This window comes from Caloenas nicobarica, chromosome 4, assembly GCF_036013445.1.
Source record: "Caloenas nicobarica isolate bCalNic1 chromosome 4, bCalNic1.hap1, whole genome shotgun sequence".
Lineage (NCBI taxonomy): Eukaryota > Metazoa > Chordata > Aves > Columbiformes > Columbidae > Caloenas > Caloenas nicobarica.
The window spans coordinates 27613222-27637997 of record NC_088248.1 but is presented as its reverse complement, the minus strand read 5'-3'; the positions used below and the strand labels follow the sequence as shown (position 1 = coordinate 27637997).

General features: G+C 40.3%; 1 protein-coding gene across 2 annotated transcripts in view; it reads right to left on the bottom strand.

The window, feature by feature from the left end:
* ADAMTS3 (ADAM metallopeptidase with thrombospondin type 1 motif 3) overlaps positions 1-24776 on the bottom strand; it is a 134762-nt gene that overhangs the window by 104989 nt on the left and 4997 nt on the right. The window contains exons 1-2 of one of the 2 annotated variants that reach the window (XM_065633377.1): positions 20205-20281; positions 19384-19474 (exon numbers count right to left, since the gene is read on the bottom strand). Coding sequence is in view for 1 of the 2 variants with exons in the window: in XM_065633376.1 (XP_065489448.1) it covers positions 20205-20605 (401 nt within the window). In the remaining variant the exon portion in view is untranslated. Of the gene's footprint in view, positions 1-19383; positions 19475-20204; positions 20606-24776 lie in introns of those variants that run through there. The other variant, XM_065633376.1, reaches the window with a different exon arrangement.

The window sequence follows — 24776 nt, the reverse complement described above, 5'->3', positions numbered from 1 at the left end:
TGGTATAAATATAAAAAGCTTACCAAAGTGACCATAAACTGCATTCATTTCAAATTCCAAGCAATTATACAAAATTCAAATTTTTCTCTTAAATTCATTAAAAATGCAGAGAAGCCTACTCAAAGAGGAAGGTACAGGCCATTGCTCTGCCCACAGTCTGTGTCACTGCACACTGCTATCAGCATTGCAGACAAAGGAAAAAGAGAACAAGCTGCTGTGTCTGCGGGACAGACCATGGAGACAGAGTGGGCAGCTCCTGGGCTGTCCATGACCCTGCCAGGACCCCAATTCCTCACGGCTGTGTGTGCTCCCTGAGAAAAGGGAACTGGTATGAAAACCTTTAATGTCTTGAGTAGGCTTAAAAAAGTGAAGGTGGCAGAAAATGAAATGGACAAGCAAAGACCTGGAACCACAAGGACAAACGGCTGGAGAGTTGAAAAGCCTGCAGCATGGACATGGTAGCTGGACAAACAGCCTCACTCTTTGATGCTGATCAAACATGCCCTTCCCTTGTGCATTTGCTCATGCAGCTGAAAACATGACATACCAAGATTTTTATGATACCGATATAAATTAAGTTGCCACCACACGAAGTTATGAGCAGACCAAGGTACACAGTTAACAAAATGATCTCAGAAGGAATTTGTGAATCCAGGAGACGGTGCCATGAACCAAGGAGGGTTTCCAGTCCCTGTGACGGCATGGGCTGTCCCCAGGGACCCAGGGTGGGTGGCATGTCACTTAGAGACTGCCACCCGCACCTCCAGCAGAGCCTGCTCCTCAGTCACGTAAGGTGATCCAGGCCCCTGCCGAGGTCTGTCTCGCAGGGTTGGCATGGAAGGGGAAAAGCTGTCCAAAAGGACATATTTCTCTCGCTGCACATCTACTGCATGTTAAAGTATTTATGGCCTCAACATACTTGGCATATAAAAAAACCACTACACATTAGAAGAATGCTGGAAAAAAGTAATATGGCAGTACTCTGCACATTTTGAGAAACAGATGTTATTGAGTTATTGCTGAGTGCCCACAGAACAAGAGAGGAGCTTCACAGATGAAACTCGTTCTCCCCTGGTGGTTGGGCCTCCAGTCCCCACAGACCCCTCCAAGGCTTCCGGGGCTCTGGGCTTTGAGGTAGAACATGCAGACTTGCTGGCTTCTTCAGCACTGGCACCCTTTGAGTTATTTCTAGTACAGCAAGTGGAAATTCAGCAGCTCATTTTTCCTCTTTAGAAGATCAATGTGATGTAAAGTCCATGTTACATCACATGTTTTATGTGTTGCAGAACCCCTGGCAATGCACTTCAGAATTAAAGCAAGAACTCCCGAATCATTTTAGTCTCAGTTCTTGAAGGCTATTAAACACAGAGAGCATAGAGCAGCATTAAGATTTTTCTTACTAAAGAATGTCTCAGAGTGTTACAGCATTTAAACATTAGAATCAATTTTGAATCAAATGAAGAATTCAAACACTACACAGGTTTCACAGCCAGCTGAATTGTCCACACCACGGAAGTTTGTCACTAACCATCTAATACCAGACTTTGAAAACAAAAAAAAATCTTCTGCAGCTACAAAGAAAAATATTATTTGTTCAACGGAATACCAGGACGAGAACTCAGGAACAGGATGAAAACATAGGAATGTTTAATATCCTCTTCCAAACTACAGACACAATTTAGGAATAAGAAGCTGAGATACACTCATACTAAAATACCAAATGTCAAGCTGACCAGAAACAATACCCATTTCCTTAACTAAGGATACTTCTTCCTGTGGCTAATAAACTCATTTTAAATACAAACATGTTCTTAATTTTGAAAACATCTAGCACTCTCAGTCTAATCTGAATAATAAAAAAAAAAATCACTAAGATTACTAATGTAGTTTGACACTGCTGTGAGAAGTAATCTAGTCAAAAGCCATGCACAACTGACCATTTTGCAATGTAGTAGAAAAGTAAGAACTAAGAAAGCAATGAGGGGATTGTGATCTCTAAATGGTCCATTAATACAGTAAAAGATGAAGTAGAGAGAACAGAGAATTAAACGATATTGGTTCAGATCAGAAACACAGTGTCTTTCATGTCTGTTTTTTAAAAGGAGGTCTTTAATCAGTGCCATGATTAACATAAACCACAGCAGAAACAGTAGGCTTGAACCAAGACATTCCTCCAAACCCTACAGCCCAGTACAATCCAGGAGTCCTCAGCTGGTGGTGAGAATCTCTTAGTGAAAGGCACGACCTACAATAAACAGGATACCAGGCTGGAGAATAAAAATAGACTGATGTTCCTGCAGAAATCTGCACCCTCATTTAACATGTACAGGGCTTAAAATTAAAACTACTCCTTGTTCATCTCTATATCCGATGTGAAAGCAGAATTCCTTCCCACAATTTCTGCTTGCTCCTCCAAGGAATCAAAGCATTCTAAATACACTAATTGACACACCACTTTAAGGAGCAGAAGATATTCAGAAGAGCCACTGAACTAACCAAATTCTGTTGAACTTGCACAGAAGAAAATGGAAACATCTTACTGGGTCATTCCACAGGAGCTTTTTAGCCTCCTCTATAAACATACATAAGTAAATTCCTTTATGCTGAAATTTCTCATGCTTGGTTTTAATCCAAATGTTTGGTTTCTTTTTTCCTCTTTCAGAAAGTCTAAGAAAAATCAATGGAACCCCTTACAAGTTATATGAAAGTGAAAAGAAAAAACAAACTTTGATTTTATGTGGAAAAATGTGTCTCTATTTTTTGTTCTTGGAAAACCTACACAGGTTCATTTTAACTGCAAAACTGGCACACAAAATGCTTTGTCCTTAAAACAGGAATTGTGGTCTTAAAATATCAGTTATTAAAAATGGAAAAGTACGTATGGAACACGCTTCGTGCAGTCAAGTATCTCCCTGAGCTCAGCACATCTGTTAGAAATACTGAACACAAGTTTTATCTTTGTGGTAATTACTAAAGCTCTACACTAGTACCTAGTTTATGGCGAAATGGTACAGGCAATGGCAAAACTTGCTTCTGTGAAAGGAGCTTGAAGTCGGTGCCTAAGGGCACTCAGGCCCTTTGCCACAGGTAAATTTTTTACATGCAGGGTTGCCAGTTCGTGCAGTAAATCTGGTGTTTTCACAGCTCCTGGATTCATGGGATTATATGAGAGTCATAGCTTCCTCTAAAATATGTAAAGGAAAACAAAAAGCAAGGATATTTGACGGCCTTCAAAGAAGGAAAAATAAGAACTTGCAATCGACTGCTGAAAACTCCAATGCTACAAAGCAAATAAAAGAATCCCAAAATATTAACATCTCATGATCGGGAGGATGGAAAAAGGGACACTTGAGGTCAGCAGCACCATGCCTACTGTGGCCCACAAAAGCAATTTTTATTTATCTGCTGCCCATATGCAGCAGTCACGAACGATGCGACAGAATTATCACAAATTACAAACATTCCAGATACTGCATAACATCCATTACTGCATTAAGCAATGCTGTGGTACCCGTGAGGTCCACTCTGCCCACACAGTATTCATTAGCTGGCTGATGAGGGTCCCATGCTGCCATCTCCCCAGTTATATACCACACTTTACATCACAGAGCATTCAGTGCTGTGGAAGACAGACAAACCTGAAGGTCTCCATCCAACATTGACATCGACTCCATGATCTTCTAGGGGAGGGGTGTCAAATTCATTTTCACCGGGGGCTACATCAGCCTTCTTTGAAGACAACTGCAAGGCTGATGTGGCCCCCGGTGAAAATGAGTTTCACACCCCTGTTCTAGGGCATTGAGTACCTCAAGTCCTAACATATAGCCAGTGAGAATCAGTGAGGTGGGTACCTCCCACTTGGCACCCACCAGAAATTCCATCAGCAAGATGCTTCACGTGATCTTTCAGACCCCTTCTGACTCGTTTCTACTGTATTTATGAAGTAGAAATTCATTACTTTTTACCTCATCTTCACTGAGTCTATAGGCAAGCAGGCTCATACAGGGACTTCACTGTGGGCTGCTCCCTCCAGAGTTGGCTGTAGTTTCTCTCCTCAGGGAGCTTCTTCTACAGGTCGTTTTCCTCGGACACTATAGAAGACTAATTATACAGCTCTAGACTATCAAGTGGGATAATTCACATGCTCCTGAGACACAATAAGACACCAGACAACTTGGCTCAACCTTAATAAAGTCTACTTCCACAAGTATCAACTTAGAGGGTTTGCTAATTTATGTTGTAAAGAACACATAAATCAGCTTTGCAAAGTACTTGGGCTCTCACCACAGTTGGAAGAGCTGCACTCACCAGTCTTTTGCTACACAGGACTTAATGCTGCTGGCAAGCTACCAATTGAGATAACAAAGAAGCCCTTACGTAAAAGATCTTCCAAGATAATATAAAAATCATTCAAAGCCAAGGGTGAAAACCAGGCATCTCCTCAAATAGAAGCTAGAGAAGAAACAGGAAACTGATGGATTTTACTCTGAATGGAAATATTCTGTTGATTAAAAGCTAGGAAGCACCATTTCCAAGTATTGAAATGCCAAAGCTAGTAATATGTACATCAAACTCATTATGTTAAATTGAGTCTATATCTTTGTGCAAAAAATACCCCATGGTAAAATCTCTCAAAGGAAAAGTAGTTTTACACATTAGCGATTTAGTCAGGTTAGAAACAAGAAAGCCAAACGACAGTGTAATTTGTATGAAGTTAAAAAGTTAATTTACTGCTGCATGGTAGCTACTTTTAAAAAATAAAGTCCAAGTTAATTTATTAATGTTATTAATCAAATCACAGAAGTAGTCTATGGAAACTAAGTATCGGAGTGAAAGCAAATATTTCACCCCAATAACAGGAACAACAGTGCTTTAGCTTTATCCATCATCTCAAGAAACTCCTGATGAAATACGAGGTCAGGAGGCTGAACTAAGTTTTATTTCCATAACTCTTTCAGAGCCTGAGTCAGGGAGTTAGAGTTTTGGTGTGATCCTCTGAAAAAGGTAAGAACTTTTATGCAGATTACTAGTTCCTACAACAGACAAACCTATCTTGTCCACATTCCGCTTTTTCATTTTTTCTCAATAACCCTGAGTAGTATTTTCTGCCCAGTCTCTTTTCCTGCCCCCCTTGCAAACCTCAGACCATGCGGCTCTTAGGTCAAATTCCAGATCCAAGTACAGCGCAGAATAAACAAGGAACATCAAAAAAGGCATTACTGAATATGGCTTCTTTATCTCTAACCTACAAAATGCAGTTTCAAATTCAGTACAAACTCTACAGTCAATAAGAACTTTGAGAGGGATTACAAGGATTAAGTTTTGAGAACATTGATCATTTCAGTATCTATTTACTTTCTTTTACTGAGATACGTACTTTACCATATGTGATATGTGAAGGCAAAACGTGAATCAGAGCCCAATTCACGTGTGCTATGTGCATTATCAAGGGTCCACAGAAGTTACGCAATCTGGTTTTTGTTACTAAAACTATTAAAAAGGGTTTTACTTAGTAATTATAATAAGCTTGGGTTATTTTATAAACTGTTAGCTGTGAGTCTCCAGGAATAAAAAATTTAAGAAGCATATGCTACTTTGGTAACAAAAAGCAAAAATCCACAAAGGAAATTCTTTGTCAAACTGCCTTAAAAGCACTGTTCTGTGAAAATGCATAGCCACGACTAAAAGGTGTGATTCAGTAACAGCTACAAAACAGATACCCAGAGCAGCATCCAGTCACCAGTGATTTGTTTCAGAACATTTTTTTTTAAAATCACCTATGCCAAGCACAGTATCACTTGATGGAGCTCAGACCCACTCAATGATAGCTCTGCACCTCTGCCAGCTTATCTTCTACACATCAAATAGGGAACTGGTACAAGAAAACCTCCTTCTTGACTTCTGAGTAGGTCTTCACACTTTAAATGGAAGATACCAGTAGAGCAGCACTACCTAGAGCAGAAAAGCTGCAAACAGGGGCAACATGCACATGCCCGGTTTTCAGCTTCACAGCACACTTTGGGCTCTGTACTACCAGTCCCATTTTCTGCTCCTGGTCTCATGAGATAGGGCAAAATGGGGAGTGTTACACCGACTTGTGAACAGAAGTTCAAGCCCCTAAATATATTGCTTAAAAGGGATGAATTACACATAAAACCACACTCTGTCATAAGCAATAATTTGTCAAACTCAGAAATAAACTGCAAATACGTCTGTAAGTTGTGACAATCAAAGTTGGGACATTTTAGTTTTATGATGAGTTGGAGCTTTTTCATGCAGGCTTTCTACAGATGCCTGTTCCTAAATCCCTTTCTAGAGAAGACGACCTAATTAAAACACCTCCATATTCAGCATTAGCATTACCAGAGCAGCTTAAAATACAAACTGTCTGTTCTCACTTGCACCTAAATAACAACATACTGTGAAGTGTCTTAATTTGCCTTCAAATATTCTCTCCAATCTAGAAAGAAAAAATGAGACTAGCATCAGTGTTTGTTAGACTTCCTAGCACCGTATTTTCCACTTGTGGCAATTAATCAGTGATTCTGTAGCACATACACCTTTTGGCAAACCTGGGGTAGTTCTTAAGTTCCTAAATGAAGAGTTTGGAGCTCTTCCTGTTGGACATTTCAGAGAGGCCCCAGGAGGTCCCCCAAATTAAATCCTTCCCTTCTAAAGAGTATGTAGGCAACTTGAATGCCACTGATTCACGTCACTCAGATGCCAGCCTGAGCTGACTTCATCTCCTCTTCTCCTTCCAAACCCCCAGCAGATCACTGGGTGCTCAGATGTATTTGACAGGAAGGCAGCAGCCTCTTCCTCTACCTCATACCTCCCAGCACGTGAGCAGCACTTGGCCCGTTTAGTGCTGATGCTTCTGAAAATCCAGTTACTGTGGTAAGAGCTGCATCACCTGGTGCAACAACAGTTCACCCAGCCATTTGCTTCCAATGGACTCTTCGTTCAGGCAAAAAGGCTGGCCAGTTGTTATGTAGATGATCGCTCGGGAATTTCAACTTTCTACAATCAGGTGAAATATTATTCAATGCCAGCTAAACAGTTATGCCTTTCTGTGAATTCCTGTTAAGGCTGTTCTTCTGGTTTCCAACCTGCTTTCTCTTTTGTGTCATAAACCAGTGTTACTTTCACTTGCTTCAAATGTGAATTTTCAGGCAGGACATCATGTTCACTGGTGCTGCTATAGCAAAAGACATGCAGAAAGCGTAGAAAAAAGTCAATATTAGTGAAGTGCTGCCTAGAAAACACAGCAGTTTTGGTACCAGTCATCTTAGCTCTCCTTAATTGAATGATAAGGAATTATGCAGGACTGTCAAAGAGATGGGACTGATTCTACTTTCATCCTTGCTTTCAATTATTCAATAACCTTCTGCCACTCTCTCATGAACACAGAAGATAAATATTTAAGATATATATCAAAACTCTACTTACAGTTACCAAAAAGTGTTCGTAAATGCTCCCTATGAGCCCATTCCAAAAAAAGCTAAATCACTTTCACCTTTTTTGAATGGATATAGTCCAGGGAAGAAGACCACAAAAGATCTGTAGTAACCAAGTTCCTCCAAAAGCTACAAAAATACATAGTATGGCACTAACGAGACACTAAAATAATGCCTTTCCCTGGACACAGCAGAGTAAAACCCAGCCCTTTCCAAAGGCACCAGACAAGGAGCATCTCCCTCGTTCCCCTGAGTGCCTCTGTGGCTACAGATCCTACAGGGGCCAGGAGGCTGGTTTTCAGAATGAAGTTCCATAAAAGTTCCATAAAAGTTCTCCACTCAGGTAGAAGAAAAGCTCACTGCTCTTGTCAGCAGCTATTGCAGCTTATCAGTCAGGTGAGAAAAAAATCTCACCTCGTGCAGATTTGGAAACAGCCTTTCCCACAAGAGATGGGCGCTCTCTGCTACCAACTAAGAAAATATCATTTTTTTCTCCATCTATAAAGGGATCGTTGTCCTAAAACTTTCATAAGACTTGTGACTGGGTGATCCTCTAACAGGTGAAAAAGGCATGGACTCTCCTAGGCTCTAAACATTTGCTACATGGAGTCACACTTGAGGAAATAAAGTTGTCTCCCTTTGAGGTGCCAGCAGATGGGGAGGACTTTCAGCTCTTATTCACATCAGCCACGGCAGAACAGGGGCTCAGCAACTCACTCAAAACATTTCAGCAGACATTTATTACAATTTATGTGGACTTTAAAAAAAAAAAATCTTACAAGACAAAGAGAAAGCTACTAAGTGCAGCTGTAAATGTAAATCAGGGGAACCAACTCCGTGCAATAAAGGAAGCCTTATGTATTCACAGACTTTTTTCTGTCTGTTTCCCTCAATTTTTTTCCTAGAACCCAACAGCTGTTTCACAAGCAGTCTTAGTCTCTAATCTCTTGTTTTCTTACTGCTATTATCCACCTACTGCACTGCTGGCATACCACCTAACTCCCTGCACAGTACAAGGATGGAAATAATCCTACCTGAAACAGAATCCTTCAAATAAAAAGGTCCTTCCCCAGATAAAGCTGTATTTGATACAGTTGCTGATGGATAAAACAACACATTCTTGCAAAAAATATGGACAGAGAGAATTCGATTCGGCAGAAGCCCAAGACCACCTCAAAACCTGACAGTGTTGGTAACTTTAAGAGCTGTCTGCTGGAAACTATTCCCTTATTCATTCCAACCTTAGCTTCATTCTGTGAGAATCCACCTGCAGAACTGACTCCCAAGAGGAAAATACCCTTTCAGCCTGCGAAGAAAAAAGTGCAGGAATACCAACACTTTGTACAGCACCATCCCCTAAAACCACTCCATCCAGAGCCTCACTGCCCAGGTGATCTTTCAGAGGGAGCTGGAGATGAAGGAAAGTGATGAGCTGACTATTTGTGTCATCTCTGTGTCCCATGAGAAATGTACACAGTTTCCATCCCATCTAACATTCTAAGTTTTGTCCTAGACTGAAGAAATAAGCTCCAGAGCGGGAAAAGAAAACAGGAGAGTTTGGAGGCAGCATGAGAACAAGGTAGGGTATTTCCAAGACTATTTTACTTCAGCAGCTCATTTCTTCAGTCCAGTGCCATCAGAAGAACGGGACAAATCTCAGACAATCATGGCTCTCGGGTCTCTGCATGAAGTTCTGGGTCAGAGAAAATAATTCAGAGGCCAACTGCTCCAAGTGACCAGAATTACAAAGTGTCATGAAACCCAGAGGGAAAAATATAATTTTGACCTATTTGAGATATCTATTAGACTTTAACATCAAAACTGCAGAAAAGTGCCTTGTTAGTAATTTCTGTCATTTGAGGATGACTGTTCCCAAGCCAGTCTGTTGTGGCAAGAAATTAATTTACTTTCGTTGAATGAAAATATGACAGATGAGCAAGCAGTTCCCAAAACACAGAGCCCACACAAGGCTGTCATCAGGATGGTGTAACCTCTCTATACATGGGTACTGACTGAAAGTTATTTGTGACCCAGGACTACTTCCAGGAAGGTCCTGCAAGACACACATGCAGTGGTGCCCGTGAACATGCATGCAGAGTTCCCTTGCCTATTATACTCCTCGTGTCCACCCTGAATTGCATGTAAACCGCAAAGGAAAAGATCATCTTAACTTCCAGCTATCTTGTTTCTACAAGCAAAGCAGGTGATGAAAAGGAACCTCCTGAGGGACAAGGTCAGCTTGCACTATGGTCTCCTAAGGTTTCTGCAAACGTATTTTGTAACAAGGATTTCAAGGGGAGCGTGGCAGAACCTGAGCCATGCTAGCAAGGCTGCTTCTGTTCTGGCAGAGCATTTCTTCTCTCTGGAACCTTAAAGGAGCCTCATTAAAGGCCTCATCAAAATACTTCTCATTAACAAGAATGGATGAGTCCCTCTGCTGGTCTGCAATCCCTGCTCTGATACCTGTCAACAAAAGAGAGGCAAGACGAATCACATTAAAAAGTGCAGGAAAATAGGTGGAAGTCACATCATCCCCTGGCTTGCTTCTGGTCCAAAGAGCTGAAACCTGGAGGGCGGATCCCAGTGGCAGTGCCACAGAGGAGAGCAGCGGGCTTCAGTGGCCAAAGCCTCCTGCTGCAGGGGGGGTCCTTTGCCTGCTGCCTCTCCTCAGCCGGGGGATGTTGTCCCTATAGGTTCTGCTCTCTGTCTTGGACAGCAGAAGAAGGTGGTATGGTGTCAGCAAGGGAAAAGCATCAAAGGGTGCATCCTACAGTACACTTCATCATTGCTTTTACCATGGAGTGACTGCAAATTAGTACTGAGGAGATTGAGATGCAGTGTGGGATGCTACAGCAAGCTGCTGCTAAACCCTGAAAGATTAAGGGAACTTCTTCCAGTAAGTGGAAGCAGCTCAAGTCTCAGACCAGCCTCATTTTTCAGCCACATACTACCTAATCACAAATGCCAGCAGAAGTACATTTACTAGACAGCAATACTTATGGAATAAACATTGATGAAATGAGTACTGAATTTCACACTATTTGCACGTGTTGCTATTCACGAAACAGGTTAAGAAAAAAAAGTGCCAGGATGAGGACACTAAAAATTGGTCAGTTTTTAGATCAAATACTGATGTGACACCAAAGCCAGCACTAGTAATGCCAACTCCATCACACCCGCTGCTGCCTCCGATAGAGGCTGTGAAGTATTCAGCATCCACATGTGCTCCTCCTGGGCTCTGCACAGTCTGGAAAAATCTGGACTCAGGAGTAGACTCAGTGGTATTTTGAGGGTGAAATTAAGGGAAAATGTTTCTGTTGGATTATACAGAAATAGGGCAACCTTTTTTTCTTCTGGAGAGCACCCATACCACAGAAACCCTAGTATAGGTGTACTCTACATACCAGGACAAAGGAGCAGCTTAGCAAAATTTATTTTCTGTTAAGATTAGCTTAAGAAGGGCTATAAACCCACAACTGTTCTGTAGGGACGTGCTGTTGGAACATAAACTGTCCAAATCCATGCATGCGAGATGTTTATTTTCACATATTCATAGCCATAAACAAGCATCCCTTTCATAGCTTAACCACTTTCTCACCTCTGTAAGCTACTCCAGCAGTGACACGAAGAGTGAGCAAAGAGAGATGATAAGAACACAGTCATTCTGCTTTTTAAGACACACAACACCTCCAGATGGGTACACATGGACTTAAAATATACTACCTTTACACAGACTTCCTTTTCTTAAAATATGCCACATGAAAAATATTTTAAAAGAAACTAAAAACCTAATAACTGCTATTTTCAAGTTTAGCTGCCACACTACCCTTGAGAAACAGAAGGTTTCTCTCTATGTGTGATGTTCATATAGTCACAGTCCAACACCTGAGTGGGGAACCTGGGCGTGAGGAGAGCAGAAAGACACCACTGGCTTTACTGGAGAGGGGCAGAAGGACTGAGTGGGGAAAGGATTAAAGGGCAATTAAATACCAAAGAAAATTGCCCAATAGGTTTGTACTTCAAATACCTTCTTTCCTGACAAAGCCAGGGATGCGAAGCTCTCTCCTGCAACAGAGGTCCAGAAAATGCATTTGTGGTGACATAACACTTCCCTTAAAATGTGAAAACTGTAACCTATCTCAGGATCTTCAAAACAGCTACCGTGATTTTAATAAAACCAGGTTGGGAAAATCCTCACAACTTATGACAGATACATACATAACTATTACCTAGTAGATTTAAACACATTCTAAATCTGTTATCTTGAATTTGTTAATGCTGCTAAATGGACTACTATGAAGCCAAATGCACACAGCATTAAGTGACGTGGTTCAGACATATTTTTACCTGGATAATAATGTGGAAAAAATTCATAAATATCCTAATCTTCAAATGGACGTGCTGCTAAGCAAGAAAAACCTAATTTCTCGATCAAAAATAACTATAAACACTTAAAACAGACATTTTTTTAAGTTGGCTGTTTTTTCCTCCCCCTTTTTTTCTGATCAAGCATGACTTGCACCACAGCATAAATTAAGAAGGAACTGGAAGCATTTAATCTTTGTACAGCTTATATAGGAGACTGTTGAGCTCCTTGAAAAAAACACCTTTAAAAAATTCTGCAGTGTCCCGTACACACACCTAGGCATATTCCCATGTCCATATGACAGCAATGCTGCACACAAACCCTGGCTGGGGCCCTGAAAGTACCATATCGGCTCTGGCAGCCTAGTGTTTGGTCAGCAATCACAAGCCCTGGTTTTAAGCAAGGAATTACCATAATCAAAGCAACGAGGAGGAAAACTGAGTTACTCTCAAAGGTAAACTTCAAAGACCTGGCTGAAGTCTGCTTACAGTCCCAATTGTTGCTCTTTACTTGTCTCACAGAGAAATCATGCTTGGTGAAGGCTACCGGAGAGAAGAAAAAAACATTCTCAAATCTGCCCATGATCCCTTTAGTCAGAAGGGCCTTTCTTGGTCCTGATTCATAGTCCAAGGCCCAAGAGATCTGTAATCTCTCTGCTGATCTTCCTCATTGGTCCCCTCATTCTGCCATGGCAGGAGATGGTCTCTTCATTGTATCATCATGCTGCAGGGATGTGCAAAGTACTTCACCTATTTTATTTATTTAACTGCATCAGGCCACACTCCCAGTTTTTCCTTATCCAGGATTCTTCTCAGCACCCTTTACAGAACGACAAGGAAGCAAGGCTGCTTCCATCCCTCTCCACACAGGAGGAAAACAGCTCTTGCAGGAAGGATTTCTTCAGATCAGTGAGACCATCAGGCCTTTCGCTTTTGTTCTCTATTTTTAAAAGACATGGCATCTTTTTCCATTTGGAAAACCTATTACCCAAACTGATCACACATTTCCATGCTATGAAAGATATTTGTGTGGCTACTTATATTTTGGCCCAATTTGATCTACTTAAAAGTCCATAGCAGTACTACTGCATAGCTATTCAGTTTTTCCTATGACCACGCAATCCTTGGAACAAAGGGAAAGAGAGATGTAGCCTGTTGGAAAATTTTTATTTCAGAGGAGGACTTAGAGGGTGAATCAGCCTTGAAAACAAAGCATACAATCAAGTGGAATCTGTGAGCATAATCCTTTTTACTACTTCCTACTTTGTACAATAAGTACAAAGCACAAAGGTTTCCCCAGTTGACCATCCTCGAACAGGCAACCATGAAATTGGTATCAACAATAGGTTTCTAAAACTACCTGCTTAAGCAAAGACATTTTCTCTGCATCTCTAAAAAACAGCTTTCTTTTCACGTGGGTTTAATCTTACTTAGGTCATGGACTGATGTAGTAGTCCTGAGGAACAAGGCAGGAAGCAGAGATGGCTAAGAGCTGAGCTGGGACTTGGAAGGCTGCAGATCTTCTCCCTGCCCTCTCTCACCTCGTTACATCATCTTTTGTAAATGCTCTCCAAGCATCTACCTGCAGTATCTGTCCTGCAGACACAAATTCTTTGGCATTTCCCTGTAACAGAGAAAGCTTCACAAAAATCAGTTTCAACAAGAGCTTTGGAACAAAAGAGAGATCTTATGTGGGAAAGGGGAATTTGTTCTAAAAGAGAATGGAAGAAATGCAAGGCAGAAGGAGAGAAGGAAACACAAGGACTAAAGAATGAGCTCCTCTACAAAGCAAGGAAAATCTGTCATTGGCCCAAATCTGACCCCATTAGAAAAACTTATAAAAACAGACAAGAGGAAATAAATGGAGCTTGAGTGACCATCTGCATAAACTTTGACTACACTACACGAAGTAATGATGAAATATCTACTTTTTTTGAGTGACAGCTTTGAGGAAAGCAACTTAGACATATTAAAGGATCTTCTATATTACACTACTTTATACTATATTCACATTTTACTTCAATCATCCATCACTGCCCTTCTCAATACCACTTCCCTCAGTGTTTTATGCATGAAGCCTGAAATCCTAAATAAGCAACATGACAGTACTGCATTTTCCTAAGTTTCTCAAACTTTTGAACCTTGAACAATGCTCTCTACTGTGGATTGCTATGTCTGAAAAGTCTCTATTAGCCCCTAGGAAGTGCTACATACTCCAGAGGTGACTGGGATGAAGTCCAAACCCAGCCTGACAGTGACCAAAGGCCACTGACCCAGCAGCTTGCTCAGTCAAATGGGTAGGACTGGCTGAGGTTACTGGATGGGACCTGTCAATCCAAAGAGGCAGCTGCGACATATCAAGCCCAGTTAATAAGTCTGCAGGGCTGCCAAGTACAGCAGAATACAAGTGGTGAGAACAGGCATGGCAGGTTAAGGGAGTGCACTGCAGGATGTAATTACTGTCGAAAGTGCGCAATAGGGCAGAGTAACATGAATATAAGAGCGTTAAAATCAGTCTAAGACACTGCTGCCATTTGCACAGAGCAGCACACGGTCAGGACATGGCAATATCTCCCAAGCCATTTACCATGTTTTCTAGTGTTTCACGCTCCCAGAGGTACTGGATTACCAGATGTCCACTCAGCCACAGTCTGGCCAGCAGAAGCACACAGCTTCCCATGCTGCTCCACAGCCCACAGCCTGGATTGGGAGAGACCTCTAGGGCTGAGGGAATGGTCCCACTTTGAGCCTTGATGCACATCTCATCCCACCTGAGAGCACACACACCTAAGCCTGCTGTGGCTGTGCCCCACTACCCGCTCATCGCCATTACGCTGAGAAGTCAAGATGATTCGATGACCTTCCCACAGCAGCCCTGCTCGACAGTGGTTCCTTAATAGTATTCTTTAGAACACTGGAATTAAGTCAAGAGTTTCCCATGGTCTATAACCAGATGCTCAGCAGCAGTTCAAGTGTTTGTCTCCAAAATGCTTTTCTAATATACACAAATAAAAAATTACCAGCTCCTAGAAAACTGTTTCTCCATTTAGTAACATCATTTTGCCAACTTAGGAGAAATGACACTGAAACAATACATTAGTACTTGTGAACAAGAAATAAGCCTTTACTTGAGTCTTGATGGAGCAACAGGTAATAAAAAGGATTTGAAACAAATGAAAATGCTCTGAAACTGCTTAGATCCTGGTATGCACTTAACCACATGCCTGAACTTAAGCATATTTTTGAGGATTTTCCTGAACCAGGGCTTGAGTCTTCATGCAAGTATCTCTAGTCTGAGATACTCCAGTCTGTGTTTCAAACATATTTACCAAAGAAAAGTAACTGTGCACATCTCTGTACATCCTCCCGTTCAGACACTTCAAATAACTCTATAATCATTAATGCAAAGGAGTACCATAATCAATGAGAGTAGGGAACTCTTATCAGCTTACTTCCATGAAGGGGAAAGGTGAAACTAAGACACAAAGTTAAAGACTAACATTTAAGAAGTCCCTACTTTCGAGGAGTCTGTGCTATGAGACTGTCATGTCCAATGATCAAAACCAAACTTAGAGGACATGCTGAAACTCCCAAAATACAAACAGCTGAATATCAACTTGTGTACTGACTTTAATGGTGTCAAAGACACTCACAATTTTATTCCCATTTTCATATCCTTAGAAAAAAGGGATGACAACAAGCAAATGAGGAATAATTGGTCTCAAATCATAAATCCGAGCAGTTTGTTTTTGGTTTGTTTTTGGTTTTGGTTTTTTTTGTCATTGTTTTGTTTTGTTTTCAGTCTCGACAGTTGGTCTGTCTTTCAGGATTTCCCTGGTTTGACAGTTGACCATTAAATGGCAGGTAGACTACTGAAGATGTTTCATTTGCAAACAGTTGTACTTTCAAATGAGCATACGCAGCCCTGGACTTGAAGGCCATGGTTTTGCAATAAACAAAGCAAATCACATTTTACCTGGTAACTCAAGTCAAAGATTAAAGATTAACCATACTGGCCCTAGCCCTTTCATTTAAAACAAGTAACATTAATGCTCTGGAAGAAACATAAGACAACATTCACACTTGGCAATGCATAGATGTGAATATAAACCAGATCACAACTCTAAAAAGGACAAATATGTCTGTAATGACATAGTTCAAAATCTAAGTACAGGTTAAATGCATTGCATACCAGCAACGGTTTGGAGTTTGTCAAAAAAGGAAGAAAGCCAATTGATGAACTGAAATAATTTTCACTACAACAAAAATGTAGTAGGGACCAATTTAAAAACTTTTACTTTGTTATTTCTAAATGTGAAGTTTGCTATGCCCTGCTTCTTTGCAATCAGAAACATTTCTAAGGGATTTTTGAAGCTGGTAATTTTCTGCATCTTCCACAGCAGATACAGCACTGCACCGGGCATAAGCAATTTGTGAAAACTGACACCTGCAAAATCTGCTTTGAACTTAGTTCCACCTTCTTGAACGTCTTGCAATTATTTTCCCTCATCTCTAAACCATATGTTTCTCTAGATGCATACCAATGCTTTCTCGGCAACAAAATCACCACCAGGTCAGACAAACTTTAGTAACTTTTCAAAAGTTAAGCCACTAAAGCCCTCCTAGCATCTTGGCGTCTCAGAACAAGAAACCTACCACATAAGTCAGACACAAAAATACTGTCCAGTAGATGAACATTAATGTAGACTCCTAAGCAAGGTCAAGTTAAACTTATCATTGCGTACAGACACACACAAAACACATTCCCACAGTCATCCAGAGGAGAAGGCACCATTAACATAATCTGACATAGTAAATCAGATAAATTTAAGTATACCATGAGTGTTTGCATGACCTGATCTTTATAAGGAGAACAAAAGTGAAGATGCTACTCATGTAAATAGGGAAGGGGCTGGACAACTACTTATGCAGGGAAGCTTGCAATAACCTTTAATAATACATACTTCCCTTTGTAAGTCTGAGCTTAATGAGATGGACAGCAGCAGAGTACCAAGGTGAGATGTTACTGCACAGGCACTAAAAGCAGGAAGGGGGCAGAATGAGACATGGGAATGCAAAAATTAAAAGGCTACAAATGCGTCACCCCATACAGCCCGCAAGCATGGTCTGGGTAAGCTGAGCCTTGTTGAGCCCAAACAACTGTATGTACTTCCATCACTGCAACATATTCTGCCTCTGAACGTCTACTAAACCAAATCCAAATAAAGAAAAGGCAAAGAATGAATCAGTGGACTTAAATCCAGGCTGCTGTCCGTGAAACTACAATTTCACCATCTGCAGATCAAAGTTATTAAGAGTTTGTCTCCTTTTACCCTTTTCTGACAAGTGATGACAGGCTTCAATTTCTCAAGCCCACAGAGCCCAAAGATGCTGTTCCTTTCAGCTGATGAATATCAGCAAAACGCAAAAATAAACTTCTACAAAAAAAACCAGGTTAATCATCAGCACTCTTCTCTTCCCACTGCTGGATCAACATTTCTGCATTATGACAGCACCATCTTAACTTCAAAACACTGCCATCACAGGGCAAGCTTTAGTATTAACAACATGAACAGAGCAGACAAAAGCAGGAGTAACTATAGCAGGAACCAGCAATAATTACCAGAAGGCCAAATTCTGCAAGGTACTACAAGCTACACGATCTTCCTGACATGAGACAAGGCAGGACTTCTCCACATGCTATCTGAACTCCAAGAACGATGATTTTGCTTGATGCCTGTAACTCAGTTACGAGTTTTGCTGCAACTCTGGCAAATATTTGATAAACACTGTAAATATTGTAACAAAAATGGCTATTATGACCAAAACAACATGAGAAATGTACCATAGAAACCTGTGGAAGCAGAGTCTGTCTGAAAGAAAGCACTACCCATACAATATCAAACCCAGTCAGTTTAGACAGCATTACAAATCCACCTGATACGTTTTACATATGAAAACTATGGAATTCTCCTTTACAGGGGTTTTTATCACTATTATTACCTTACATAGCATTTGTCATCTACTCACCCTATTATTTTTTTTAAACATAGCAATAAAAACAACAGGCTAATTAAGTGTTCTTTTGCTATGACAAGTGCATGCACATGCACATGAGTTTTTAAATAAGCAGGGTTGTTTTCAAGGGATATTAAGCAATGTGAAGATAGGGTTTCACAAAACTGATGGCATGCGGCTGACTTCCACTGCAAAAGTAGATACATTTAAAACCAAAATATTTGAACAGTTTTGTTTTTAAATAGTTTATGTAAGTTTACATTCAGGGAGAAACTTTGGATAAAACCCCTCTTTACTAGTGCAAGTGCCAATTATTCCATGTATTTACAATTAAGCAACCAAAATTTACAACCATTATGTTTCTCATGACCATATGTCTAGTGCCAAGAGCAAACATTAAACAATATGAAATTCAGCAATGTCTTTGAAGTACACTTCAACATAATACACAATTTTGCCTAGCTATCAGCAGGTGTCTTACAAGTCATGATTAAAAACCTTATGCACAAAAAAAAAGTTTGCAAGGCCTTTCACTAACTGGTGTTCAGCCAAGTATTCTTTTTCTGTTACTTATAATATGAAACTTCCTTTGTAAGTTATACATTGAGCAAATTGCTACAACAGTAATTGCCTTTACTTTCTCCCAAAAGGTAAGGACCTAGTTTGCTACCCTTGAGAGCATCAAAAATAAATCTTTCCAATAGACACATGGCCGTAGAATTTCTCGCTGTTGTTCCAGTTTCTGTTAAGCAATGTTATCTCATTCTTCATATCTTTAGGATACACTGAGGATAAAATATTCTATCTTGGTTGAGACACACAGTACAGCAACAGAGAAGCCAGAAATACTAACTTCAAGTTACTTCTGCTAGCCCCCTATTCTTTGCTTTACTTCTTCTCATACACGTGGAGGTTTGTGAAGACAGCAACTACTTCATCTCAGTTAACTCAAAAAACACCACAAGCAGTTTGTCAGCCACATGGCAGCCTCTGCCGAAGCTGCTGTACTCCTTAATCTAATTCCTTTTAATCCAATTTATTGTCTTACAGTGCTGTCTCACTTAACACAAGAACTTCATTCAGGATTACTGCTAAAACACAGCTCTCAACCCCAGGATCTCCTTCATTCTAAGAACTACATCTGAAGCTATATCTATCCAGGCAAATGTCTGCACGGCCGTTGTAAAACACAGCACACTGCCAACAGATTCTCCTAAAAAAACCAAAAAACCCCCCAAAAAACCCAACACACTACCAAACCAAAACAGGAAAAATAACACCCAAACAAACCCCACCAGACTGATGGTAGTTGATAAGCTCCGATGTAAATCCCACTAGTATTTTCTTTCTCCAAGTAAGGAAAGCCAAGGAGTTTTGGTTGTGCATAGCCCTAAGCTCTGAATCAGGAGTTCGAGACATTTATGCAATGCTTTACCTGAAATAAATTATGTACAGCAGAGGCAGGGAGGTTTGCTAGACAGTACTTATTGCAAAATGGAATCAAATCATTAACATGTGGCGGGAAGGAATACTTGTTGCAGACCTGTTGATATGATTCGTCTCCTGAATACCGGCAGAGTAACCAGTATATTAATCTTCCTGGATGTTGCAGTCATGTTCCACCACTGCTCCTGCTGCTTAAAGAGTACAAGGTAATTATTGTTAGCTTTCTTTACCACATGATTGAATTAATGAATGGTATGTGTACTCAATACGTGCCTGGTCTTTCAATATGAGATTTGTGTACCAAGCCAGTCACTGCATCTTCTGAAGCCACATGTTTTCAACTAACACAGCAATCAGGCCAGCGCAATTTTGAGAATGGACCATTTATAGATATGAACCACTCAATTCTCATATGATACCTTGTGATGAAACAAAATTGCATCTAAGAAAACAAAAAGCATGCTTACTTTATAAATAAAAACTTTAGAACTTAAATCTGTTGCTATTCTTGGACTACAGGGCAGCCCACAATTTTGCTACTTGAGAAGTACACATTGACTTTTTGGATGCCAAATTCTACATTCACTCAACAACAGGTCATCTTTTAGGTCTTAAAATATTATTATTATTTCCCCATTTGTAACACCTCATGAAAATAAAAAGGAAAACAAACAAATCGTAGGTTGGGTTTCTCTCCATCACTGGTGACATTAAGGACTTCGTTTATCAAAATCAGAGAAATTATCCCAGAGTAAAGCAGTAGGACTGTATATATCAATACATACTAAGACATTTTCTAAAGGATTTATGAAATGAGGTTCTTAAAATGATATAATTAGTAAAGTGTAGATAAAAGCAACAAAAGCTGTGTGCAAAATGGTAAAATATCAGACATTAATGTCATTAAATAAGCCTTACCAGACCATCACAGTTGCTAATAGCAACAGAAGCGCCAGGGATATCAGTTATGTCTCCCACATAGGTACAGCTGGTCCACAGGGGCTCTTTTTTCCATAATCTCTCTGTAGCAGTTCTAGTCTGATTTGCGTTACCGGCATCATTTCCTGTTTCCACAGAGTCTTCGTACCACTCTACTACTGCCTTGGGAGCCACTAAACGAGCGTTGGGTTTCAGCCGGAGATGGAATTCCCTTCCGAATGCAGTGACATTAAAATACAGCTGTTTGGGGCTTTGGGACACCTCCCGTGTTGATCTTCTTTGGTGACTTGCAGAGAGGATATTGGAGATATAGCTTCCATCTGCATTGGTACTAATTGGAATCACTAACCCATACGGTCTCAGTCTGCTTTTTTGTAATTCTGCCAAGAGAAATATCCAAAAGCAAACTAAAATTAGAACAAGAGTATGGAACAAGCCTGAAGACCAAAGAACAGATGCGCAGCTACAGAAATGCACAGCACTAAAACAAATGGTAAATGCAAAGACTGGACAAGCCATTGTCTTGAATGTTACAGGCTATGCTCACTCAGAGAACACTCCAGCTGCAGCTCATTTACTATACAACACACCACAACTATTGTGTTTTCAGGCCTAACGTCAAATGCCACTTGTGCTGGACCCATTTGCCTCATATCTATGCTTGCCGATTTAGGATTCCTGTTAGAGCTGCTCTAAATCACTCCATTGACAAGGTCTGCTGAAGAATGATAAAAACCTGTCTATGTTTCAAAAGGACAGGGGACAGTGCCACTTACTACACCGATGTACATTAAACGATCTACTAGATAACTTAGTCTGGATTCAAGCACACCAATAAAGCGTAGGCAAACATAAGGTACATGTTACTGCTCTCCTTAGTTGGAACACTCAAGCTTATAAATCTTCACTTGGGTACCTCACAGCAAGGCTTTTAAAATTCTTAATGCTATCAACTGTTATTATAAAAATGCTTTGTACTACTTTTACACAGACACTGAGAGGAGGACATGTAAGAAAGAAGAATTTTGACACATCATAATTTAAGCAAGGTATGACAAACCAGTGACAATGTGAGAGGAAGGCCATTTCAGCTTTAGGGAAAGCATATGGATCATGCCAAGTTGGACCAACACAAGAAACTGCCCAGTTAGCCATCTCCAATAAACACACACCACAGATGCTGGGATACACATTAAGCACATGCAAAATACCCTCCACACGCCAAAATTTTCAAGAAGCAGGTCCTTGATGACTATTTTCATAAAACTTACAGACAAAACCCTGAAATATTCATTTACATTTATCTGAGGAGTTTCCTGAGGTTTAGGTTTGCTTAACAGCCAAAGAAGAGGCAGCGACCCTTTTGAATTCTCTTGTAAGAAATGCCATGCAATTCCCTCATAAACCTTAAACAGAATTGCTTGCTCCTGTGTCAAGACCTCCATTAAGATTTTGAAAATGAAGATTTTGAAAATGAAGTGCCATGCTCAGTTTATAACTGCAATTTCCATATATATTTCTGCAGTCTTTCTTTCAGTGAAAACTGAAATACAGAAAAGAATCCAGTGGGTATCACACACTATTGATAAAGTAATCAATGCCAGCAGTGGTACAAGCAGTAACTTTTCCCTCTACAGATCTCCTCTAACAAATCCCTTTACCCAGCAACTTGCTATTACCCTTCCTCTTTGCATAACTTGATTAACAGAATACAAAACCAGAGAAGGTAATTATTGAAAAAAAACCCAAACAAACACAGAACTTTACAAACTTTTACCTAAAACTGCCACTTCATTGCAATACACAGGAGCTATAAAACCAGCAAAACAGTACTCTCTTGATAGTACTAAAGAAATCCTCAGGTAATACTACAGAAGCTCAATGGCACAACCCTTAGCTAAACACAAGGTGTGCTGTCAAGAAGTCACTGCTGTAATAATTCTGATCAGTGGCAGAGCATCCCCAGACACCTGAATGGTGTGGCCAGACAAGGCTGCAGGCGACCAATTAGTAGGAAAAGTTATCCCAAGGTTAATCTGCTTTAGCAGGGGCATTGGCCAAACAAGCAAAGCCACCACAGAAAAAAAGGTAACAGCAATGAAAGCCCCATTTGCCTCATTTTTTGTGATTCCCACTGGCCAGCTCAGGATTCCTGTGTAATTAGCAGCAGCATTAGCTGACTAGAAAACTTGCAATTGGGTTCTGAACTGGTCCAAGTGAATACAATATCTTCCACCCCCCAAAAAGCCTCTGTGTGGTCCCTTACCCGTATCCCAAAAATAGCATTAATAACCTAAGAGAATAATGTTTTTGCCCTCTGTGCTCTCTGCTATTCTTAGGCACTGCTAAGAAAAGGAAGAGAATCTCCCCTTTGGTCAGAGAATGGTCTTCTCTTGTTATCTCTTATCACATTCGCAGCCCTTCATCATGACACACGTGTTTCCCTCTGCCTTCAAGTAATTTTACACCACTGTAAAACAAGTCCATCAAATGAGCTTATCTTTTCTGTGACACCTTTGTAATCTGGGAGTAATCAGGATATTCGGTGTCCAATTTTCATCCTGCAAAAGGAGAAGAAGCCAGGTAAAGCTGTGGGCTAAACTGCTGCCAAGAGCTGGGCCAAATCCTAAGTCTTATTACCTGTGTATTAGACTATGTGAGAGTTAGAAAGACACTTATCACAGAAATAATTATTCCCTAGCTTTTCTCTTCCTAACTGGCTAAAGCAATATTAGAGTGATACTACCAGTACTTTTCATTTAAAAGAACTCCACGATTGGCTAGCTCAGATGCTATCACTAAGTGCCACTGAGAATTCCTCAAATAAATATACTTAATTAAATGAGTTAAATTTTACCTGCTCCCCGTGTGAATCACACTTGAACTGAGCATTAATAGTGAAAAAGCTCAGTAGCGAATTCCTCTCTACTGGAAGCAGGGGCTGCCCATTTTAAGGGACTGACACATTCAACTAATAGCTGTAGTAGGAATTCATTCCTAATGGCTTCATATATTGTTTTTTTCTCCAATTTTCTTTTATGCCAGTTACCGAGGGATTTGACAGAAAGACAACGTATAGTACTGGTAGGACATACACAGACATTTAAATTCTTGCACTATAAATATCTTCACATAACACAGAAATATTATATCCCAGGCAAGTTAAAAGTTACTTATCATTTTCAAGCCCATTGTTCTGAAAACATACTCCATGTCCTACAGCTAGGAATCATGGTGTTTTTCGGCAGCAGCCAACTCAACCTATTTTGCCATACACCTACAAGATCAGGTTCTAAAACTGGTATCCTAATTAGGACATTATCCTTAGGATAATTCCCATGTAAAACACTGGCAATTCTGAGTCAGGATTGCTAACCTCTTTCCTCAGAGGATGGACCAAATTAAAACTCATTTCTAATAATTATACTTCGGGCCAGGAGCAGGAGACAGAGCTACTGGGTTGTACATCCTAACTGGGTCACAGTGAAAATCTAGACCCTCACATTCCCCACACTTCAGTGAAGAGATTTCATTCACAGACTGACATTCCTCCTTTTACCTCACTGAGATTCTTTGTGGCTTATTTTCAAAGTGGGATGACCAATGCCAGAGACCACAGTCTGATGATCAAATTCTGCGTTCACTGCCTGACCAAGAAAATGCTTTGCACGTCTTGCAGCAGTACTCCCGGACTTCTACTTGCAGGAGCAAAAAAAATTACTTTGCTAATAACAAGAACAGCTAGCTAGCCACAAGAAGGTAGGAACAAAGAGTGGAAAATAAGAATTGTCAAGTTTTTGAGTCAGTAAAAGCCTTTTCCAGAGTCTCTAAATGCTGAGCTAGAAGAGGAAATGCCTTTTGTTCAAAGGCAATTAAAATTAAATGTGACATGACTGAATACTGAAGACATCAAAACTCCTCTACTGACTTCTATTACCCTTTTTCCACAGACTTCACAGCCTTCAGAAATGCTATTCCACCTGTAGGTGTTGCCTTTCCTATACTAAAATTTCAGAGCATTCTGTTCTGCTAATTCAAAGCTTACAGTAGTGATCAGAGAATAACACAGAGCAATAGAAAAAAACACTTCAAATTTTGTTCATTTTTTCATCTGGCTTTAAACTGCTCTTCCAGTTGCACAATGTTTAAGTTGAAAGCAAGCATTGATGAAAGAACGTCACATTCTCTCATTGTGTCCCAAAACATAATTAGCGAGAATGCCTCTGAAAAAGTCTGTCCATGCCTTTTTTCCTCTCAAATACACATGAAACCCAAGAATTAACACCACCGGCTCACAGTAGTTGTCTTTGCACTGTAAAACAGCTGGTGACGATGGAAATTCAAAAGCCCTAAACTTTTTTTGGTTTTAGTCATCTGCATTTGGAAGAGCATTATTTTTTTAGGTGTAAGATTTTGTGAAGTACACAGATCAAAAATTGTTCATGTGGATGTCCACAGTGGAATTCCGAATGCATAAACATCCACTTAAGAAAGTAGATTTCAAAAGCACAGCCTAAATTGAAATCAGTGGAATCAGTAGAAAAGCAGGAA